Source organism: Engystomops pustulosus, chromosome 5 (assembly GCF_040894005.1).
Source record: "Engystomops pustulosus chromosome 5, aEngPut4.maternal, whole genome shotgun sequence".
In the NCBI taxonomy this organism is placed as follows: domain Eukaryota; kingdom Metazoa; phylum Chordata; class Amphibia; order Anura; family Leptodactylidae; genus Engystomops; species Engystomops pustulosus.
In genome coordinates this window covers 107,374,653-107,396,367 of record NC_092415.1, presented here as the reverse complement: position 1 = coordinate 107,396,367, position 21,715 = coordinate 107,374,653, and the positions used below count along the sequence as shown (strand labels likewise).

Here is a 21,715-nt window from a genome sequence, read left to right as displayed (position 1 = left end):
TTCTGCAGTTCCTGCCGGTTGCAATAAACGAACTGTAAGTTGTTTTTCTTCAACCTCTGTCTCCGTCTGGTCCCTGCTACTACAACTACCCTCATCACCGGCACCCTGTCCATCACCCAGAGACTCACACTCGGGACATTAAGGGGTTGCCCCAGGGAGATCCGCTATAGCAGCCGCTCCCTCATCATTTCTTGCCAACACCACCCTGCTGGAGACCTGCCAGGCTGTAGGACAGCCCTCCGGTTCCCCCGTACCAAGCACCGTGACAATAGCGTGCTTAGGCCGCAACCGCCAGCCACTCCGGTACCGCGGGCCCCGGCTGTCTCCAGGCCTCCCCTTTAAGGCTAGGCCCCGGTGGGGGAAGTTGCACATGTACACTGAGTGTATGAAAAAAAAATCAGATTTGATTATAGCCTAAATAAAATGAAGATCAACCTACCAATATTTTTTTAGATATGATGCAGATTTCATGAAAATCTCCATAGGAGTTGATCGGCCGCCTCACAATAAAAGCAGGAATAGGACCTGCTCTACATTTTGTAGTCACCTTGTGGCAAGACAAGGTGGGCTCTTTGGAGCGTGACCATACACAATAGACCTCTAAGCCCCATATACGGTCGCGTGCATAAGCCATTTTAGATGTTTTCATTAGAAATTTAAAGGGAACCTGTCATCAGCAATTGGCCTAATAAACCACTACCAGTATATTATCAAACACCTTCTAGTTTTTGTTTCTTTTATGACCCAGTGTGATGGCATCATCCAGAAAATCAACTTTGAAGTGAGATGTAAATTGGTTGTATATAGTCAAGGAGGAGGAGAGTTTAACACTGAAGTCAAGGTGGGGAGCTCTGAACGCCTCCTCCTCTGTGATTGGCATCATACATCTGACTTCAGATCTGGTTAGTGATGTTTCTGGATGCAGGACAAATAATTACAGTGAAAGGGGGCTTTCTGGGAATGAGAGAGCTTGGCTTCAGTGTTAAAATCTCTGCCTCCTTGTCTTTATACAACCAATTTACATCTCACTTTGAATTAGATTTTCTGGATGATTCCACCACACTGGGTCATGAAAGAAACAGTATATGAAAGGTGTTCAGCTGCTTGCCAATATTCTGGTAGTGGTTTATTAGGTCAATTTCTGCTGACAGGTTCCCTTTAAATACCAGAGCTGAGACAGCCCACCTAATACATTTTGATCAAAATTTATGGCAGTCTCTCTTTTGGGTAACCTTTAGGAGTCCAGGCTTATGGACTTCTGATATGTATTTAGCTTTTGCAAGAAATGTATTATTATTTATTTAGGCAACTAGTTTAATTCTATTGCACTGAACTGCAGAACTTCTGAGCCTGTGGTACTTGAGATTACAATATAAGGCTACATTCACACGATGTATGCCCGCCGTACCGTAGTACAGCGGGCATACATCGGTGCCGCGGAGAGGAGCAGGGGATGAGCGCAGCTCACCCCCGCCCCTCTCCATAGGAAGATACAGCGCACGGCGCCGTATCACGAGAAAAGATAGGACATGTCCTATCTTTTCCAGGGCTACGGAGCGGTACGGTGCCACACGTGTGCTGCACCGTACTGCTCCCGTACATGGCTGTGAGCCCATAGAAGGGTAGGGGGGACGTATATCGGCCGTATATACGTCGACCGTATATACGTCCCCCATGCATGTGTGTGAATGTAGCCTAACACTTTGCAATGCTTTTCCGTATATCCATATAAATTTCCAGGAGTCTTTTAATGTATTTTACTGATAAACAAAAAACAAAAGTTGAACATGTAAAATAAAAAATTGCACAACAGCTAATCAATATGTGTTGTAAATCTAGATAGATAGACATACAAACTGTATGTCATGAATCATCATGCATAATCAATATCTAAGTGTTACACATCAAACATTTGAAACCACAGTCACTATTTACATGTATTAAAACATGCTTACTCATCACAAACCTCAGAAAACTTCTAATGGCATGTTGTGGCTCAGCACTGGATGCTCATAGGAAGCAATAATTAATATCTTATAAATGAAATGAGCTGAAAGTACAGGTTTAATGTTTTCACTGAAGAAACCACCGCACATAGTCATTAGACTTCAAGCAATCGCTTTATATAGGTCCCTCGAGATGGGAAGTATACAATAGCATCTTCCCTCCTGACCTGTTGTTCAATCAGAACCTGTTCAATAAGAAAGCAATGGTCCTGAACTACAAACCTCTACTGAAAAATTATAAAATTATGTCATATTACCATATGTTGTCTAAGTATACTATCAAACCAGTCCTAATCTGACAGACAGGACAGTCAGCTACAGCATTACAACAGTACTGGTGTATGAACAAAATTGTAAAAATGGTTTAAAAGCTCAAATGCTGTTATAAGTGCCCCTAACTTATAATCAGCATTTCACTGGATCCAGTGCAGCTAGATAGTTCCCTGGTCTTTGTAGCACACAGTCCGATCCAAACTGGAAACATGTTTTGCATTTTATATCAGAATTTAAATATTATAATAATTAATAATTCTTTATTTATATAGCGCACACAGACTATTCAGCGCTGCACAAAGCTGGTCAAATTGGTCCCTGTCCCCATGGGGCTCACAATTTAATCAACCTTCCAGTATGTTTTGAAGTGTTGGAGGGAACCGGAGGACCCGGATGAAACTCACACAAACACGGAGAGAACATACAAACTATTTGCAGATGTTGACCTGGATGGGATTCGAACCCAGGACCCCAGCGCTGCAAGGCAGAAGTGCTACCCACTCAGCCACTGTGCCAAATATGTTTTTTTTAAGTATCATATGTAAATGTGATAGAATAAATCCAGAGGTAGTGTCTGCAAAGATCTGACTGGACTGCATCCTGTGAAAAGCTGCCTTTTATAAATCAGATCCCTGGCGATTGGAAGGACCTCGTGCTGGTTGCAAACCCATAAACCTGCATGTGAATAATGAGTTCTATGGAGTTGAGTAATGTTCTAGCTCAGGAAAAACAGAATTAGGTTCCTTGCTCACTTCTGTGTGCCCACCCGCGTCATAACCCAGGCGCAGAACTCCTCACCCCTCCGCTCTCCATAGAATCCAGCCGCCCAGCCAGGTCAGGTTCTATAGACATCTATGGAGGCTTTGATCTCGTCACAAATTGTGTGGACAGGTCATTGCTCCTATTATGTGCATGAGGTTTCAAAATAGTAAAAAAATTTTCTTTATTTCTAAAATTTGACTGGATCCTAATTCTGAGTGACAAACGTTTTTATATAATGTGCCTATGTTTTGGGATGATTTTTCAGGATACGGTATATATTCATGAGATGTAACACTATTTGTGGCTAAAATATGTATTCAATATTCAGTATTTTTAGCAGTTTTTTTTCCTTGCAGGTGTTATCTCTAATTTATGGTTGTCCATAATGGGGGACAGACACTAACTGCTACTCTCTTTCACTACACTATTTAGTTATATACAAAGTAAAAGAATTTGGTTTGGGTAAGAAGGTTGACATAGGAGTAAGCTAGCATGGTTATACAACTCTTAGGGGTCTTAGTCCCTGATACAACCCTCACCACTGTTCACCATCTCCAATAAAAACTTAAAGGGGAATTCCTCCCATGAAGACAAGTTTCTTATATGTAACAAAATAACACATTCTCCAATTCAATATTATTAACAAAAATACAGCAATTCACAGATAGAAGTCCAACCTGTCTCTATCAGTCCTGGTGTACACAATTTCAGTTGCCCCTAGACACAACCCTGCAGCAGCCAGAGGAGAAGCTACAAACTACACACAGTTAAGTTGTTTATCTGGGGAGGCACAGCAAATCTAGTGTGTTGTGGAATAGCAGAGATGTAGCAATGCCGACTGTGTCATTATGTGCAATAGGCATCTAATGGATCTCATCATCTCTCATCTATCTCCTCTCTCTCTATGTGCCACATTGTCACCCCACATAACAAGATGGATCATAATGGGGCACATTTACTTACCCGGCCCATTCGCGATCCAGCGGCGCGTTCTCTGCACAGGATTCGGGTCCGGCCGGGATTTAAGATGGTAGTTCCTCCGCCGTCCACCAGGTGGCGCTGCAGCGCCGAAAATAATCTTAACGCCCCGGAATGCACCATCCCATAGAAGGTGAAGGTGAGCGCTCCCTAAGCGACACATTTTCGGTTTTTAAATGCGGCGGTTTTTCCGAATACGTCGGGTTTTTGTTCGGCCACGCCCCCCCGATTTCTGTCGCGCGCATGCCGGCCCCGATGCGCCACAATCCGATCGCGTGCGCCAAAAACCCGGGGCAATTCATGTACAAGCGGCGCAAATCGGAAATATTCGGGTAACACGTCGGGAAAACGCGAATCGGGCCCTTAGTAAATGACCCCCAATGTGTCCGCTTAGAGAGTCCCCGCCCACACTCTGGAATTTTGCACTCAGCAGCCTAGGGAATGATCGGATCTAAAACAGTATTAAAACAGTAAAGTAAGGGGTTAGGTTAATGTTAACATTACCAGGGGATTGCAATTTGAGAATTTTCTTTCATGGAAAAACACCTTTAAAAACTACAACGACTTGCTTGTGTTTGGCTTCTACTCCACATTCCCATCCTCTTTCTGTAGGTCATGGAAATTTCAGTTCGGGAAAACCTTTTCCCCTTCCCCCAATAAGTGAATTGTTTCTCAAAGGTCAGTTATAGCAACCAAACATCAAGAATACAAGCTAAAAATCCTCGCAAGATGGTATACTGCACCCTCCCGCACAATATAATATGATATCCTACAGTATACGACATGAATATGCATCACATTTGGTGGTATTGACCGAACCTACATACTTTCTGGTCCACAGTACATAAAGAAACACATGATGTCACAGGCACCGCGATACCTGACACACCTGAGATAACCCTCTTATTCATGTTCCACATGCCAGTGTCCAAATATAAAAAGTCTCATCCCATCTCATTCAAGCCGCTAAAACACTCATCCCAGGAAGTGGAACTCTGACATTTCACCCTCAATCGAAGTGGGCTGTGAATGAGCTTATGGCACAGACCCCCTAGATCACTCGCCTCACTGTAACATCTGGCCCCAGTGCCAGGTAATCCTTTCCTCACCCCCCTGCCATGTACTGCACAATTAATATTGTCTGTGAAGATGGTGGAAGCCCTTCTAAACATCGTACCTCCTCTGTGACTTTCAGCACTCACCCCTACCCCAATCCCTCTCCTCTTCTCTCATCTATTCTCCCTCTGTTTTCTCTTACTGTTCTTTTCTCCACAATGTTCCACTATTTTGTGAATATCAAGCAACATGTTTTATGTACTTATTGTGCAATCTACACAATAATATTTGAAACATTGTACTGCCGCGTACAGTCACCTGAGTTCTATATGGCTAATGTCAAGGCAATTTTGTCTCTGTAACCTTTTTGTCATATTGCCATTTGTTTCTTTTATGGAAGTGAAAAGGTTAATAAAACTTTAAATACTAAAAAATCATGAAAAATCGTGAAAAATGCAAGTCTGAAAAAACCTATTGATTACAATGGGTAAGAGTGAAATGGAAGTTCTGTACATCAAAAGCACGCAAAGAACAGGCGTGTGAAAAACGCAAGTGTGAAAGGGGCCTTAGCCTGTAACTAAGTTCTTTTCTCTTGGATGAAGCTTCCAACATGAGCAGCAATTATTTAACTCTTTAGTGACATGGCCTAAAAAGGCTCTAGTGACCGGGCATTTTTAGCAAATTTTCGTTTGCGCCGATTTAAGGGTCATAACTTTTTTTTTGCATGCTACCTTAACTTTTTTTGCTGTGTTTTGCTTTTTTGGGACACATAGTTAGTTAAAAAGGTAATAAAAGTTTAAACATTTTTCTCCCCCATTTTTATTTCGGGTTAAAAGTGGAAAAAAGGCTTTTTTGTAATTTATAGTACTTTTTTATATTTTTCAAATTAGCTCAAAATGAACATTATTAATGAATTCCCTATTTTGTTTCAGTTGTTTTGATATATAATATGTATAGTCTCTGGCAAAAGGGGCAACTATGGCGATGCTTTTTGTAGTGTAGCGGGGGATTTTTTTTATGATACGGGGAAATGTCATTGTAATTTTATAAATATTTATTAATATTTTTTGTGTGTGTGTGTTTTTTTAAATTTTACTTTATTTTCTTTTACAAGTTTTCCCCTATAAGGCCCCTTCCACACTAGCGTTGCATTTCACGTCAGGGTGCAATGCGTGAAAAACTGACGTTTTTGGCTGCGTTTTTGTTCCATTTTTCCTTGGAGTAATTAGCGTTTTTGCGTTTTTCACGCGCGTGTTGTTAGCGTTTTTTTTGCGTTTTCGGCGCATTTTTTTTTACGCGCGAGTCAATGGGAGACTCGAGCATTTTTCAAAGGGACCATGGTTTGGGATTAAAATGTGTTATTTAATTGAAAAATAATGTCTTCTGATAAGTTGCAAACATCTGCGATCTATTCTTCACTGTTCCCCGTGTATATTATCTCCCGACAAGTTAGCAGATGTGAAGAACAGTGAAGAATAGAATAAAAACAGTGAACACAGTGAACACAGGATCATTTAAGAGAAAAACACAGTGCAGAACACAGTGCAGAATAGATTACAGATGTTCGGCACATCTGCTTACTTGTCGGGAGATACGCGCGGAACGGTGCGCCCAAAATAGCATGTGAAGAACAATATATATGTGTGTGAAGAACACATTGCAGATGTTTAAATACATCTGCAATGTGTTCTTCACACATATATATTGTTCTTCCCATGCTATTTTGGGCGCACCGTTCCGCGCGTATCTCCCGACAAGTAAGCAGATGTGCCGAACATCTGTAATCTATTCTGTTTTTCTCTTAAATGATCCTGTGTTCACTGTGTTCACTGTTTTTATTCTATTCTTCACTGTTCTTCATTGTGTTTTTTTAATTAAATGATCGTTCTCGAGCAGGGGAAATACTGTTATTCTGGTCACCTAGCAACCCTTACGTTTAAAACGCATTGCACTCGCATTGCACTTGCAATGATTGCGAGTGCAATGCGTTCTTGATGCATCTCCATAGACTTGAATGGGGCGTGAAAAACGCGCGTGACACGCAAAAGTAGAGCATGCTGCGATTTTGACGCGCGTGAAAACGAACGCAAGCACGCGCGTGAAAACCAACGCTAATGAAGAAAGACCCATTGAATACAATGGGACAGAGTGCAATGCAAGTTCTGCGCGTCAAATGCACACGCAGAACTCGCGCGTGAAAAACGCCAGTGTGGAAGGGGCTTAACTGAGGCTCTTATAGATGCGAACACTTGTGATTGGGGATTCGGATCAGAGCTGTACTGGGTCTAATTAGACCCAGCAGCTCTGATTAACCCCTTTAGACGCGGCGGTCGCCTACCCACCCCTACCCATTGCCCCGGCCCTTGCACTATTATCTTTATAAGGCAATTGTACAGTAGAAACAAGACAAATAGACGGTTCATTTGGAAAATTCTGAATGGTACAAACAGGATGAAATTTAGATGGACTAAAATGTCAGGTAAATCCTAATAGCTACACAAAAGTTAAATTCAGAATTAAATAACAGATTCAGACTGGAATTCCCTGGTACAGTCATCATAAAGTAAATCGGTTCCTTCTTCTTTTGGCACTATGCAGTTTATAGGTTTCAGCATCCAGAGGCTTGCCAGAACAGCTGATCCATCTAGGACCCCTACTGGTCACAGAGTAATGAACTATTCAATAGTTAGGGGCCTAATATTGTATATATAAACTGTTGCCTGTGATAACATTAAGCAATGGAACTTAGGTGGTCACATATGTATTCTCTGGTGCTTTGCCATATCCCTGCACAGCTTCTTTCGTAATATCTGTTCATCATATTTGCAGGGCAGATGTCAATTAAACCAATTAAATTCAATACTATGACCTGCTACCAAATAAACCCTGACAGGCTGCAAATCATCACAACCACTGGGATGGGGCACATATAGAAACAAATAGGATTTCACATTTTTTTACCCAATATTGCACATTAATATTGTCTTTTTTAGTTAATATATCTTGACCCACTAGTGGAAAGGTAAGGGACAACAAATATTTAGCATATCCGTAACTAATGGCTTAGTCAAAATTAAAAGCCCTTAAAGATATCCAAGGCAGGACCATAGAAATGTTTCTGAAGGTAACATAATTGATAGAATGTATTAACCTTCCCTTGCCTGCACCACATTATATCCTCTATGACCACTATTCCAGGAATGAGATGTTACTTGAGATTACAGGTTTAAACTCACAGCATCATATTAGATTAAAATGAATGTTAAGAATAGCCAACACTGGTTTTATTACAAGTCTCCAAACACATTCTACATTTGATATCCGAGATAGAGCCTTCTGCAGAATCCAAATTGACATGGAAAGGCGCATAAATGACAGATCCTATATACAAAATAAAATATATTATTAGAGAGGGACAGCTGACAGCAACATCAATCAGCAAGTGATCTCACCTAATGACCTAAAGGGAAAAAAACGCCTGGTCTCCAACCTAACAAAGGATCCCAGCCTGCTTCAGCTATCTTAGCCAGAAGATAAAAAAAGATCTGACATAAAGCTTCACTGGAGCAAAGAATCAATAATTGCTCACAGCTCCAAGCAAGTTGTCCCTCAAAACAGTCTTCTCAGGGAAAACACAGAAAATCTAAGCATCTGAGTAAATTTCCCCTACAATTCGCCTAAGAAGTGATTAAAAAGCCATTTACTCAGACAAGTCTCTTACTTCCATGGGGGGTAACAGCATCAGTTTCTTTTTTGTCAGTTAAAACAAACAAAGTACAAGCTACTGTACAATGGCAAACATATAATAGCAGTAATAGAAGGTTGGAGAAAGTCTTTGTGCACAATGTGAAATTCTGCATTATATCTTAGACAATAACTAGGCTCTAAATAAGTATGGGATGAGTGAAGAAATGACAACATACAAGCTCACAACTACTTATTATACCTAAACCGACACCTGCACCAACTGGGTTATGTTGTATTGTTATACTAAATGGTACTGAATGATTTTACAGCCTTTTAAGTTGTGACTAGCAGCATTTAACAACATTGGTTCTACAGACCATGGCAGTTGCCACAACAGAGAGTAAGTAGTATAATATGTGACCCCTCAAATATACTATTGTCTAGGTAAACTTATAGATGAGTGGGGTCTATCAGACCAAGAGCCCCTGGGACTCCCTCTCACATGTAAATGTCTTATTTCAAAGTTTATGTTTTTATTCTTAAGGTGCAGCAAAGAGAGGGCAAGTGTATTCACCGGTCTCTGCTCCGCCATTTTAACATGAGTGTATCCTTCCTCTCTATTCACATCCCCCAGTTGATGTCAGCAGTGACTTTTTGTTCAGGGCTGGTAACTACACAGGCCTCAGTGGTGCTCTCCTTGACCTCTGAGGCCGATGATTACCGTAGTTGCAGTGGTGACCTGCAACAAACAGAACGTCCCTTCTGATGCCAACCAAGGATGGTTACAGCTATGGCCACTGTCGAGCTTAGCTTCGGAGGTAATTTATACTCACTATTCACATTGAATGTTTTGTATATGCACATGCTCAATACACTATCACCTGGAAGTGCCTCGGTAGGAGGGTGCCTTTCCTAGTCATGCACTGGGGTCTCAAAAAGGCATAAGACCCTGTACAATAATAATGTCTAGTAAATGATGGCACAATTATCAACCAGGAGTAAGCACAGTAAGAAAATGCATGATAAATTATCAATTTTCATGTAATACAAGGGCATAGCTTGTACATAGGTTACAGCTGCCCATTGGGCCAAAGGAATCCAAATATCCCTATACCACAAAAGATTACTTATTTAATGTATTGATAGCTGTGGTCTTCTTACAGATATCACATTGAGCAGTGTTTTCCCTCTGATAAAACATTCATGATATGGCCTGAAAAAGCTATAGTGCATGTGGTACATGTTCAGGATAATATGTAACAATACAGAACACATATGTCTAAGAAACATAAGGGGAGATTTATAAACCTGTCTTTGTTGGCCATGGCGACCAATCACAGCACAGCTTTCACCTACCACCGTGCTTTAAAAAATGAGAGGTGGCATGTGATTGGTTTTGGGGCAACAAAGACATTTTTATACAGTTTTATAAACTGTAACAGGGGTTACTGCATTGCTTTCTTCATTTTTCATTATGCTTGCTATACGATGACTGAAACCATGCAAATGCCATTTAACAAAAGCTGGTAAAATGAAACCTGCTTGAATTGAGACCTATGGGAAGAATTTTATTTAGCGACAAAACAGGTGACAAAACAGAGTGAAATGATATGTCTGTCTAGAGCTGTTCAAGCGCATAGAACATTTCCAACACACATTGGGATCTTGGAAGCGCTTGTCACTTAAACACTGCTTATTTAGGAAACCCCAGGATTGTTGTACACTTTGTTGCCAAGAGATAATAAAACATGCTGCTTCCATACCTTCTTATTACATGTCATTGTTTATTAATGTATGCAAAGACCTGAGTATAAAAAGTAGCACAGCCCAGTGTGTGGTTCTAGGAGCAGTTCCTGAAGACCTGCACCCTACTGGCGAGGAGAGATCTTACGGCATATGGAAGTGTGAAGATACAAGCTCATTCACAGGGAACGTCTGACTCTGATACCACACCGGAGGGTTTGATGCTAAAGAAGCTGTGGGCTCTGATTTTGGGATTGTGGGCTCTGATTGTGGGACTGTGGGCTCTGAATGTGGGACTGTGGGCTCTGAATGTGGGACTGTGGGCTCTGAATGTGGCACTGAGGGCTCTGAATGTGGGACTGTGGGCTCTGAATGTGGGACTGAGGGCTCTGATTGTTGCTTGCAGGTCTTCCTGTTTGTCTGATTATTTATACCAGTAAGAAAGGCAGATACTCATAACTGTGATAAGGATAGCTTTAGAATGCTGACCACATGCACAAATGGGTATTACTTTTGGTTAAATAATAATGTTCAAATATGGTGACAGGTTCCCTTTAACTGCATTGTCAACATTTCATGCTTTGTCCCAAAACAAGAGAAGGAGTGAAGAAATCAGGTGATACCTTTTTGAAGCTTCCTATATTTGACAGTGAGCTTTCAGCTTTCTTCTACTAATTCTTCCTCAGCCATGATGTTAACATAGATGACACATGTGGCATCTTAAACAATATAATAGATGCTCAAGGGGTAGATGATTATTATTATTGTGTATCACAAACCTGAAACTATTACATAGAACTTCCCTTTATAGAATACATGGTGGTCACCAAAACTAGCTTAGCAGCACCTAGGTAATTTATAAAATCTCAAGTTTATTACAAATTTTCTAAAAATAGCAACTACTCACTAAGGAGCGAGATGCGTTATGTCTTCTTATTTGACACCGCTAATGTACAGTGTCAAAGAGATACATACAGATAGACAAAACAAGTGAACAAAATACGGCTAACAACAAAACAGGTATGTATATATGGGCACAAAAATGCTAGGTGGCGGATAATATATTGTAAAGAGTTTAACGGCCTCAGATTGGCTCACATTATACCTTCAACTGATATATGTTGTTTCTTACCTTACCAGCATACAATACCCGAGGATGATGTAGGGCTGGGTGGGAGCCTATCGTCATTACAGACAGGAAGGTGTGGGGTTCTAAACAGTCTAACCCTATTACCCCATGACTCCCGCCCTTACAAGGGCAGTCCCAAAAACTGTCCCTTGTACTATAGAAGTTAAAAAGCTGCTAGGCAACTTAGATCAAAGCAGCCTGCAAAATTCACGAATGAATGGCTAAAAGAAGAAATGTAGTCATAGATTCCTCCAATGGGTAAACTAATAATTATGTGTATAAATTTCATACAGTGAAAATAGGGGTATCAGATATCAGATAACTGCTTGTCTTTTTTGTTCTCTCTGCTAGGCCACATTTGGTAATTGACATAATATCTACAAATATCCTTATTTCTGGAGCATGTACACATTTCGTACCAAACATAAATGGCTGTCAGTAACCTTAGCATTAAATGAGCTGCATGGAGTTACAGTATGTTCTCTACTCATGCAAGGGTGTTTCAATAGTTGAAATTTTATTCAAGCCCTTCAAATGATTTAACCCCATAGCGCAATAAGACGTACCTGTACGTTTTATTGCGCATGGGGTAGTATGAAGAGGGTTCACGGGCTGAGCCCTCTTCATACACGCCGGGTGCTTGCTTCACAATGAAGCAAGCACCCGGCGCTAACACCCGCGATCGGTGCTTGTACCGATCGCGGGTGTTAACCCTTTCATCGCCGCCGGCAAAGCTGCCGACGGCATTAACGAGCCGGCGGCGCGTGGGCGCCGCCATCTTGGCTCCGATCGCCGCTCCCCGTGACGTCATCGGGGAGCGGCGATCCGTTGCCATGACAGCCTCGGATCACACAATGATCCGAGGCTATCATGTTTTAGGCCATCTATAACAATGTGCGATCTGCACATTGTAATAGATGGTGTGCAAAATCCCCATATACTGCCATACTGTAGTATGGCAGTATATGGTAGGATCAATCAGACAACCTAGGGTTAAAGTACCCTAGGGAGTCTGAAAAATAGTAAAAAATTTTAATTAAAAAAAATAAAAAATAAAAAATTATATTAAAAAAACCTAAAAATTCAAATCACCCCCCTTTCCCTAGAACTGATATAAATATAAATAAACAGTAAAAATCATAAACACATTAGGTATCGCCGCGTCCGAAAATGGCCGACCTATCAAAATATAAGAATGTTTTTTTACTGCGTTTAACCCCGTAACGGAAAATAGTGCCCAAAGTCGCAAATGGCATTTTTTTGCCATTTTGAAAAATATAAAAAATTCAATAAAAAGTGATCAAAAGGTCGTACAATTCTAAAAATAAAAGCATTGAAAACGTCATCAAAAGTCGCAAAAAATGACACTACCCACAGCTCCATACACCAAAGTATGAAAAAGTTATTAGCGCAAGAAGACGGCAAAATGAAAAATTTTTTTTTTGTACAGGAGGTTTTAATTTTTGTAAATGTATGAAAACATTATAAAACCTATACAAATTTGGTATCCATGTGATCGTATTGACCCAATGAAGAAATTAGACCTGTCATTTGGAGCGCACAGTGAAAGACGTAAAATCCACGCCCACAAGAAAACAGCGCAAATGCGTTTTTTCACCATTTTCACTACATTCAGAATTTTTTTCCCGCTTCCCAGTATATGGCATAGACAATTAAATGCCATCACTATGAAGTGCAATTTGTTACGCAGAAAACAAGCCATCACACAGCTTTCTACATGGAAAAATAAAAAAAGTTATAGATTTTTGAAGGTGGGGTGTGAAAAATAAAGACGCAAAAACGAAAAAGGGCCTGGTCCTTAAGGGGTTAAAGAGAAACTTTCCTTACAGATCCAAAATAGTGTATATAGTGTTACATATCATATAATTTTATTCCATTTAAAAAGTTTCCTTTAAACAGCTGTAAAATTTTCCTGTAAAATGTACTAAAACTTGTTTTGTGCTGTTCCTTCATTATTCTTGGTGGAAATATACAAATACATATGATTAAAAGTGGCCCTTTTTTCCAAGTTAAATGGTTTATCCACCTTTCAAACACCTTTTCATTTTCCCAGCTCTCTGTCCTTTTATATATATATATATATTCATGTAAATAAAGTACTCAGTAAACTGGGGGCTGGGCCTGCCTGTGTATTCCCTTTCAAGTTATCGAATTAAACAGAGAGACATACCCTTATATAAGAAACTGTTGTAACCAAGATATGCAATCAGATACTTCAAGGACTTTAATTGCTTTATTTAAGGGGAAAGGGTTCCTGGTTGACCCCTTCAGGACTGCCATATGGCTATATAAGCCCTATGTACAACCAAATATCATGTATAAATACATCATGACAATGGCCAACTTCAAATGGCTATTTCTTCTGAATTGTAGCACCTAGAAACACATTTAAGAGAGAATATCCCAATTTAATATAATACCAGGATTGTTTTTCTAGTAGGCTCCCTACTAGAATACTTTCAGAGTGGAAATTTTTCATTCTGTTGCACCTAGAAACACAATCCTAAAGCCATATTAAAAGGGAGATTCTCATCTTTAAATGGCACCAGAAAATGACAAAGATTTCTAGGTGACACAGGTCTGAAAATATAGCCTTAGGGGGATATTTATCATACGCTGGCGCTCGTGCTAGCCCCGCCGCTGCAAATTCGCAGCCCGATACATGAAGAGGCTTCTGCCTCTTCATGTATCGGGCTGCCAGTTGCGCAGCGTTTTAATAACGCCCCGCGCCGGCCCACTCCAGTCTGGCTGCGCCCCCCGCTCCGCCGGCCATGCCCCCCCCTTCACACCCCACTGGCGTGAAGGTGGCGGATTGTGAAAAATAATCGCAAAAGCTAGCAATAAGCTAGCATTTGCGATTATTTCAGGGCCTCTGCGCCACTGGCGGTGCGCAGAGGTCCTGATAAATATCCCCCTTAGTGTGCCACTCTCCAGTCTATCAGCTGAAGGCAGAATGTAGGAGCTGCAAGGAGACAGCTTACAGAAGTACATGCACCCTCTGCATCTGTAGCTGAACCTGGTGAAGGGTGATTGATTGACACTGCATTTATTACTGAGATATCGTATTATCGTAATGATTTATTCAATTTTAGCACTTATTAAAAAACCTGAATGGGAAAAATAACATAAAAAGTTTTCTTTTTCAAATATTTGTCATCTGTCTGCTAATGCTTGAAGCATAAAACATGTAATTAATAAATGTATCCTAGCAAGTTAAAGTCTCATATGTCATTTAGTAAAAATTGTTATGATACATAAAGCAGAACAGAACTGAAACTATTGAAATGGACATGTGGGCACCAATGACCCTTGGTCATGAAAGGGTTAAACAGAGGTGAATGGGATGTCTTTCATCCTTGAATTTATATCATCTTTCCTCAAGCATATTTTAATGCAGTTATGTGAACTCATTTGGAGATTGATTTTCTAACCCTAGAGCATGAGGTCAGTTCACGCTGAGACTACATCCACCCGGGCGAAGTGTCAATCTTTGGATTAAAGAAGCTTCTCTTTGTTGGTCTTCACAGTAGGAAAAAGAATAAATGAATACTGGTCCAACCATTCACAATTTAATAGTGACCTATATAGCATGTGAAAGCAAGTTGGTAATAAGTGGAACATGCCAACCTGCTAACCTTTCCGTGCAGAAAACGAATTGCATCTCATGAGAAATGGGACACTTTAATAGGTTTTTATGTAAGGATTCAATTGCTTTCCTGAAAATCATGAAGACTAGACCCCAGCTCACCAGGGCAAAGAATCAATCTACTACCCTGGTACCCTGGCAAGGCAGAAAACTTGCTGGCTTGGCTTCCATCCCCGAGGCACAAGCCTTATCAGCCCACCCTCCTGCCAGCTACGCCCCTGGCTATTTCCTACAGGGGATGTCACACAGCTTTTTCAACATTATAAATCCAGTCAGCTACTGTATGTGTGATTTACCTTCTTCCACCTAGAGGAACCAGTTGTGGCCAACCATAATATATATGATGAGATGATGTCTACTTCTGCTTCCATCTTTTAATTAATATTTTGCCTAAATATGTTTGTGCATCTCTCTTGCTGCATACATACATAGGAATAAGGGGCCTCCATCACCCACAAGATGGACCTGGTCCACAATGCACGACACATATAACATTTCTCCATAGGGGATCTTATACACAAGCAAAGCTAACAAAGGTTTATTTTTCAGTCAAGGATAACCTCCACAACACAGAAAGAAATATTCAGCTAAATATGAAGCCGAACAAATGCCACTGTAATTATTTTATGACTCCATTCAATGACAATGCCTCTATGGCCTGGTATAAATGTATAATAGGTTCCGCCTTGTATCCAGGAGACTTTGATGAAGAAATCCACCATTATGAGTGATTAGCATACGTTGCAGTTATTATGCCATTGTTAAGCACCCCTTAGGGGATGGAAATAAATTAACCCAACATGAATAAATGAGCTTGACCTAAACTTCATATTAAGTCAAGTACACAGCAGCACAAGTGTACATCAATGAATCCTAAACAACCGGAATGGAAGATTTCTCCAATATAATGTTACCCTATGACTGGCATAGCATAATGAAGGGCACAGGACCCTATAGATACCATGATGATACATGAGCGGAGCAGATGCTTCCTTCATTATTTCTAGCATTTCATGTTTCTGTGTCTAAGGGGCTCACGTGGTTCATTGTGGGCTCCTCCAGAAAGTGACAGAAAGAGCCCAGCAAATAGCAAGGGGTGCGGCTTATTAATGACTCCTGCCATCCATCCACCTGCCAGTGGCAGGGCTCTGATGGATCATCTTCCTACATATCCCATTGTTCAGCAGGACGTGAATACTGTAAGACAATAGTGCCGCTGGTTATAGTGTGGCCGCTGGTCTTTGTCTATGACAATAGAAAGTCCTATTAGCACAAATACATATGCAGCTATTTCCATATACAGCCCAGTGGAACGGAGAAGCATATCTCTTATTAATATAGGTATACAAGACATATACATGACATGGATGGTACGTCTGGCTATGTGCACTATCCAGGCATGGTACAGGTACAGTATTACAAGGACGGGCATGTTACCTGAGCAGTTGATGCCCTTGCCTTTGCCGTGGTGGCACTCGCTGGGCAGCTGGTTGGACGCCTGCACGCCAGATAAGGCTAGGAAGAAGACCAACACAGAAGAAGTGGACCACAGAGCCAGGGGCGCCCGGCGCCGGGGGGCAGCGGTTCCGTCCATGGCGAGAAGAAGCGGGATGCGGCGGGGGGATGGAGGGCAGGCCAGGAGCATCAATGGTCGCACAGCAGCCGGCTCTTACTCCTCATTCCCTGTAGGTACATGTGCAGCCAGAGCCAGGGCACACTACACCTCCCCCAGCACCTAGAGCAGCCTGTCAGCCATCCTCAGCACCACTGTTCTGCCCCTCCCTTCCTGCTGATTGCCCCTTCACTGCCCGCCCGGGTTATTGTTCCAGGCAGCACAGGACTGTCACCAGCCACTGGATGGGCGCAATACGTGTGGCTTCTGCTGACAACAAAGGGACGGAGTGGAGCAGAAGGAGGGGGAGGAGGAGGAGGAGGGGAAGATGGTGGGGGACACGTGACGCCAGCCCCCTGCCTCTCCCTCTAGTCGGTAGTAAAGCCCATATGATGCTCCTCATCAGGAGCCGACTACTAGGCTCCACTCTGCCTCACACTCTGCATATATGTATAGAGAGCTCTCACTACAGTCACACTATACATACATGTATAGAGAGCTTATGACCCTCTGCCAATCTATAAAACCGGTACCATTGGCATGGAAGATTACCCACTGATAATCCCCTGTATGCTCACAGATACAGTAACACAATTGATCATCCAGGAGGGATCTCCTCTCAGATAATAGGCTGTGTGCACATGATTTATTAGTGAATGAACATGGTGGATCCTAATGATAGTAACTTCTATCCTTGTCATATATTGTTGCTGGTTTGTGCTTGTGTGGGAACTATCTTTCAATTAGTTAGTCTTTGCAAATAAATTTGCAGCCATCCCTGTCCTTGGGCACCTGCAGAGAGGTGCCTATCATGAAGATAGATGCCACATGAGGGTTTCTCCACACCTCACATGTCTATATCTTTAAATACAGATCCGTAGCAGAAATTCGTGGCAGATTTTTGCACTGAAAGCGCAGTTTACGTGCCACAAATCCTCATGAAGATTAGCACTATTACCTTGCCTGGGGCTGATTTGCAGATTTTTCATACATTCTTTTTCTATCACGGGATAGATGTCTGCCTGAATTGTTTCTGAAGTATGAGAACGGACTACAAAAAGTCTCACTCACATGCACTGAATCCTAGTCAAATCTATGTAAAATTTCCTCTGCCATTACAAATAACCTTAAAAAGGGGAAATTTCACAGTGGTTTTTCTGCTGGAAAGCTGCAGCTTTCTGCTTCCAAACTTTGCATTGCAGAATTTGGAATCCATAGGGAAAAAAATCCATAGGAGGAAGCTGTAGTAAGTGAGTAAATACTTATGCTGTGTAGTAAGCATGATAGTAGTGTACAGAGTCTGTACTATTCTGTCCCTTACAGCTTGCACTAATATGCAGGTCAAACATCTGTAGCATTGTCATGTGTCCACATCCCCCTTCATAAAACCAGCGTGATCATCAGCCCTTACCACTGTATTGTCCTTCTAGTCACAATGGTCACAGCGTTCCCAGATGTCCTCTCTGTACAAGAAGTAAAATGGTGCTCAGTGAATTATAACAATGACTGCTCTACAATCACCACAGACACACGTCCTAAGGTTTTAATCGGTGTTGGACTAGCATACCTTGGGTCCACCAGAAAAAATTCATTTTTGGGGCCCACCATTAATGTAATTAGGAAAAATACCAGACAACTCTGCATTGAATTGTAAAATATGCAAATTCCCTTGCACGTTGGGGCAGATTTATGAGAAGCATTTAAAGGGGACCTACCACCACGATTCTACCTCTAAAGGTAGAACGGGTGGTAGGTGGATAAATGGGACGTAAGGATAGCCCTTTTTGGGCTAATCCTTACGTCCCGGCTATCCTTTTGTAAACTTTAATCAGTTGATATGCTAATTTAATTAAGCGGCTACTGGGGCGTGGAGTAGCCGGACATGAGGCTACTAGTCGCGGCTACTCCACGCCCCAGTAGCATGTAATCTTCGGCGCGCAGCACCTCGTAGCTGCGCGCCCTCGTCCGAGCACCCGGCGTCTGCGCATGCGCAGTAGCGCCGGCCTCGGAGCTACGGCCGCGCACCCGTAGGCTTGCGTCCTGCAAATGCGCAGAACGCAGGATATTCGCACGAGGGCGCGCAGCTACGAGGAGCTGCGCGCCAAAAATTTCCCGGTAGGCGGAGGAACAAGGCTACTGGGGCGTGGAGTAGCCGCGACTAGTAGCCTCATGTCCGGAATCGTGGTGGTAGGTCCCCTTTAACATTAGAAAGTGTAGAGGGACTCAGACAGTATTATACTGCACCAGATTTATCAGTGTCTGTGGCTGGATGATAATTATGACATAATATACATATTTTTAGAAAAATTTACACCTCCTAAAAGTATGCCAGATTTTGGGGCACTTTTGACACTGGTACTGAGGCAATGCCCCTTTTGTTACACTACTTGCAAAAGTGTCTAAAAACTGCACTGCCAAACTTTCTACATAACTCCAGCAAAGTTCAGTACACAAATACACTACCAGAACCAACCTCAATACAAAAAGACAGTAAATACATTTCCAGAAACACAGGTGACATTACTGTACTGCAAGCCCAAGAAAGATAGGGTTGGTTCATCCACCAACCTGTTGAAATGAGAGACAGACCTAAGAACAAAATCTTGAAAGTGCTAAAAAAATGCCCATTGAGGCAAACACTAACTATATAGTAGTCAGATACAAGGTCTACACAGGGGCTCTGTAAATTCTGGATTGTGCATCTGTTTTTCCTCTGTATATCTATTGATAGTTGGACAACTGGGTGTTACCATTTCTCTTGTTAAGACCTGGGCTCCATGTGTGGCTGTGTTCTGCTGCTGTATATCTATGAATGACTGTGTGCTGCGTATGTAGCTCATTATATGGCTGTGTACTGCTGTTGTAGCTCCACGTATAGCTGTGTACTACTGATGTAGCTCTATAGGTAAAACAAATTACAGAATGGTTACATGTAGGTTGGTCTTATAGCAGAAAATTACAGAGGGTCACAGGACAGAGATTTTGCAGAATTCGGAGAAGAGTTCAGAGAAATACCAGCACTTAGTGAATATATGCTTACTTACAGATGAAAATTTTTTAGGTTCCTCATCTCATCACAGTAGCCAATATAGTAACAGTGCCCCAAAATAGGCAACTTTGCAACTCTGACCCCACTTTACACAGTATAACAGGAGCCATTATAGTAACAGTGCACTCACAATATCCAATATAATCACAGGGACCCTACAGTAAGCTATTTAGCAACAATGTCCCCATTGTAGCAATAGTGTCATTGTAGTAGTCATTAAAGTAGCCATGCGGATACAGTAGCCAGAACATTAACGGTGCCCCCACTGCAGCCAATATAGTCACAATGTACCAAATGTAGCAAAGATAGTAACAGTATCCCCAAGGTTGCCATTATAGACACAAGACCTGACAATAGCTGCCATTAGTGTCACAGGGACCTCTACTGTAGCAAGATGCCACCAAGTAAAAAAAAATAAAATCAATATCCCCTCAGGATTCATGACACTGCTCCTGCTCAGTCTGTGCAATGCTGCAACTTAAACAGATGCGCCAGCTCCTAAAATACTCAGGCGCAGATGCAATGTTGCCATCCGTCCACACATTGAGTGCAGATGGATGATGGCCCCTAACTGCGCCAGAGAACAGACGGCTTGTGTCAGCACCTGTCCAGCAAACAGCACAACCACAACCAGGCTTGGCGCTAGCTGTCAGATTGGGTAAGTGGTGGTAAACTCACCCTGCGACGTCCCTGTGGACTAAAGCCCTGCCTAAAGCAGATAAACAGCCCTGATATGGGCGAACCCACTATCAGGAACCTAACTGACGGTCCCTGAGTGACCCTACAAGATGACAGGAAGACTTACTTCGTCTGGCAGCTGCTGGATGATGAGCGGACATGGTAACTGAAATACAGGAATAGACCAGTGTTCACACTGGTCACAGAATACAAACACAGGACTGAGACAGGGACAAAACAACAGATATATACCGGTCTTCAGGCAGGTTATAAACAGGTCAGGTCAGGTCAGGATACAGGTCAGATTCAGATACAGGCAGACAAGCGGAGACAGGTCAAGATCTAGCAGGTTATATACAAGTCAGGTCAAGATCAAATGGGTTATATACAGGTCAGGTCCATATACAGGCAGACAAGTGGATACACAGGTCAGACTTAAAATAACCAGCCAGGTATGATGGGAATAGGCGGGTATATAAGGCTGTTCCCGGACACGCCTCCTGCAGTAGACTGGGGAAACTGTCCATCATGCTAGTAACCCTTGCTGAGCAGGGCTGAAATGCAAGGACGTCAACCAACAGAACATCAAACTCACCTGGAAGTACAGTCAGGACCAGATAGAGTTTTTGGATGTCCTTATTGGAAAAAACACAGAAGGATTCGTCACCACCGATGTCTTTCGGAAAGAGACATCCGTGAATTCCCTCCTTCATGCCTCCTCCTCCCACTATCCACAGTCCAAGAAAGCTATCCCAGTGGGACAATTTTTAAGAATGAGACGGATTTGCTCCAGCGACCAAGCCTTCGAAAAGCAGGCTAGCGATTTGACCAAACGCTTTCGGGACAGAGGCTATAGAGAAGCTACCATCCAACAAGGATACAACCGGGCTAAGGGAGAAACTCGCAGCTCCCTTCTGGTAAGTAAACCCAAGAAGCGAAATGCAACCAAAACTGTGAGACTAATTACTAACTTTAATTCCCAATGGAGAGGCTTTAGGGAGATTATTGACAGGCATTGGTCCGTATTACAGACAGACAAGGATCTAATACAGTGTCTCACTAAAGATCCATCAAT

General features: G+C 42.1%; 1 protein-coding gene across 1 annotated transcript in view; it reads right to left on the bottom strand.

Moving 5' to 3' along the window:
* TMEFF1 (transmembrane protein with EGF like and two follistatin like domains 1) overlaps positions 1 to 17,214 on the bottom strand; it is a 136,295-nt gene extending 119,081 nt beyond the window's left edge. Inside the window, exon 1 of the mRNA XM_072152824.1 lies at positions 16,739 to 17,214. Within this exon, the coding sequence (XP_072008925.1) occupies positions 16,739 to 16,946 (208 nt within the window). The 5' untranslated portion in view covers positions 16,947 to 17,214. The remainder of the gene's footprint in view (positions 1 to 16,738) is intronic.
* Positions 17,215 to 21,715: the final 4,501 nt, after the last annotated feature.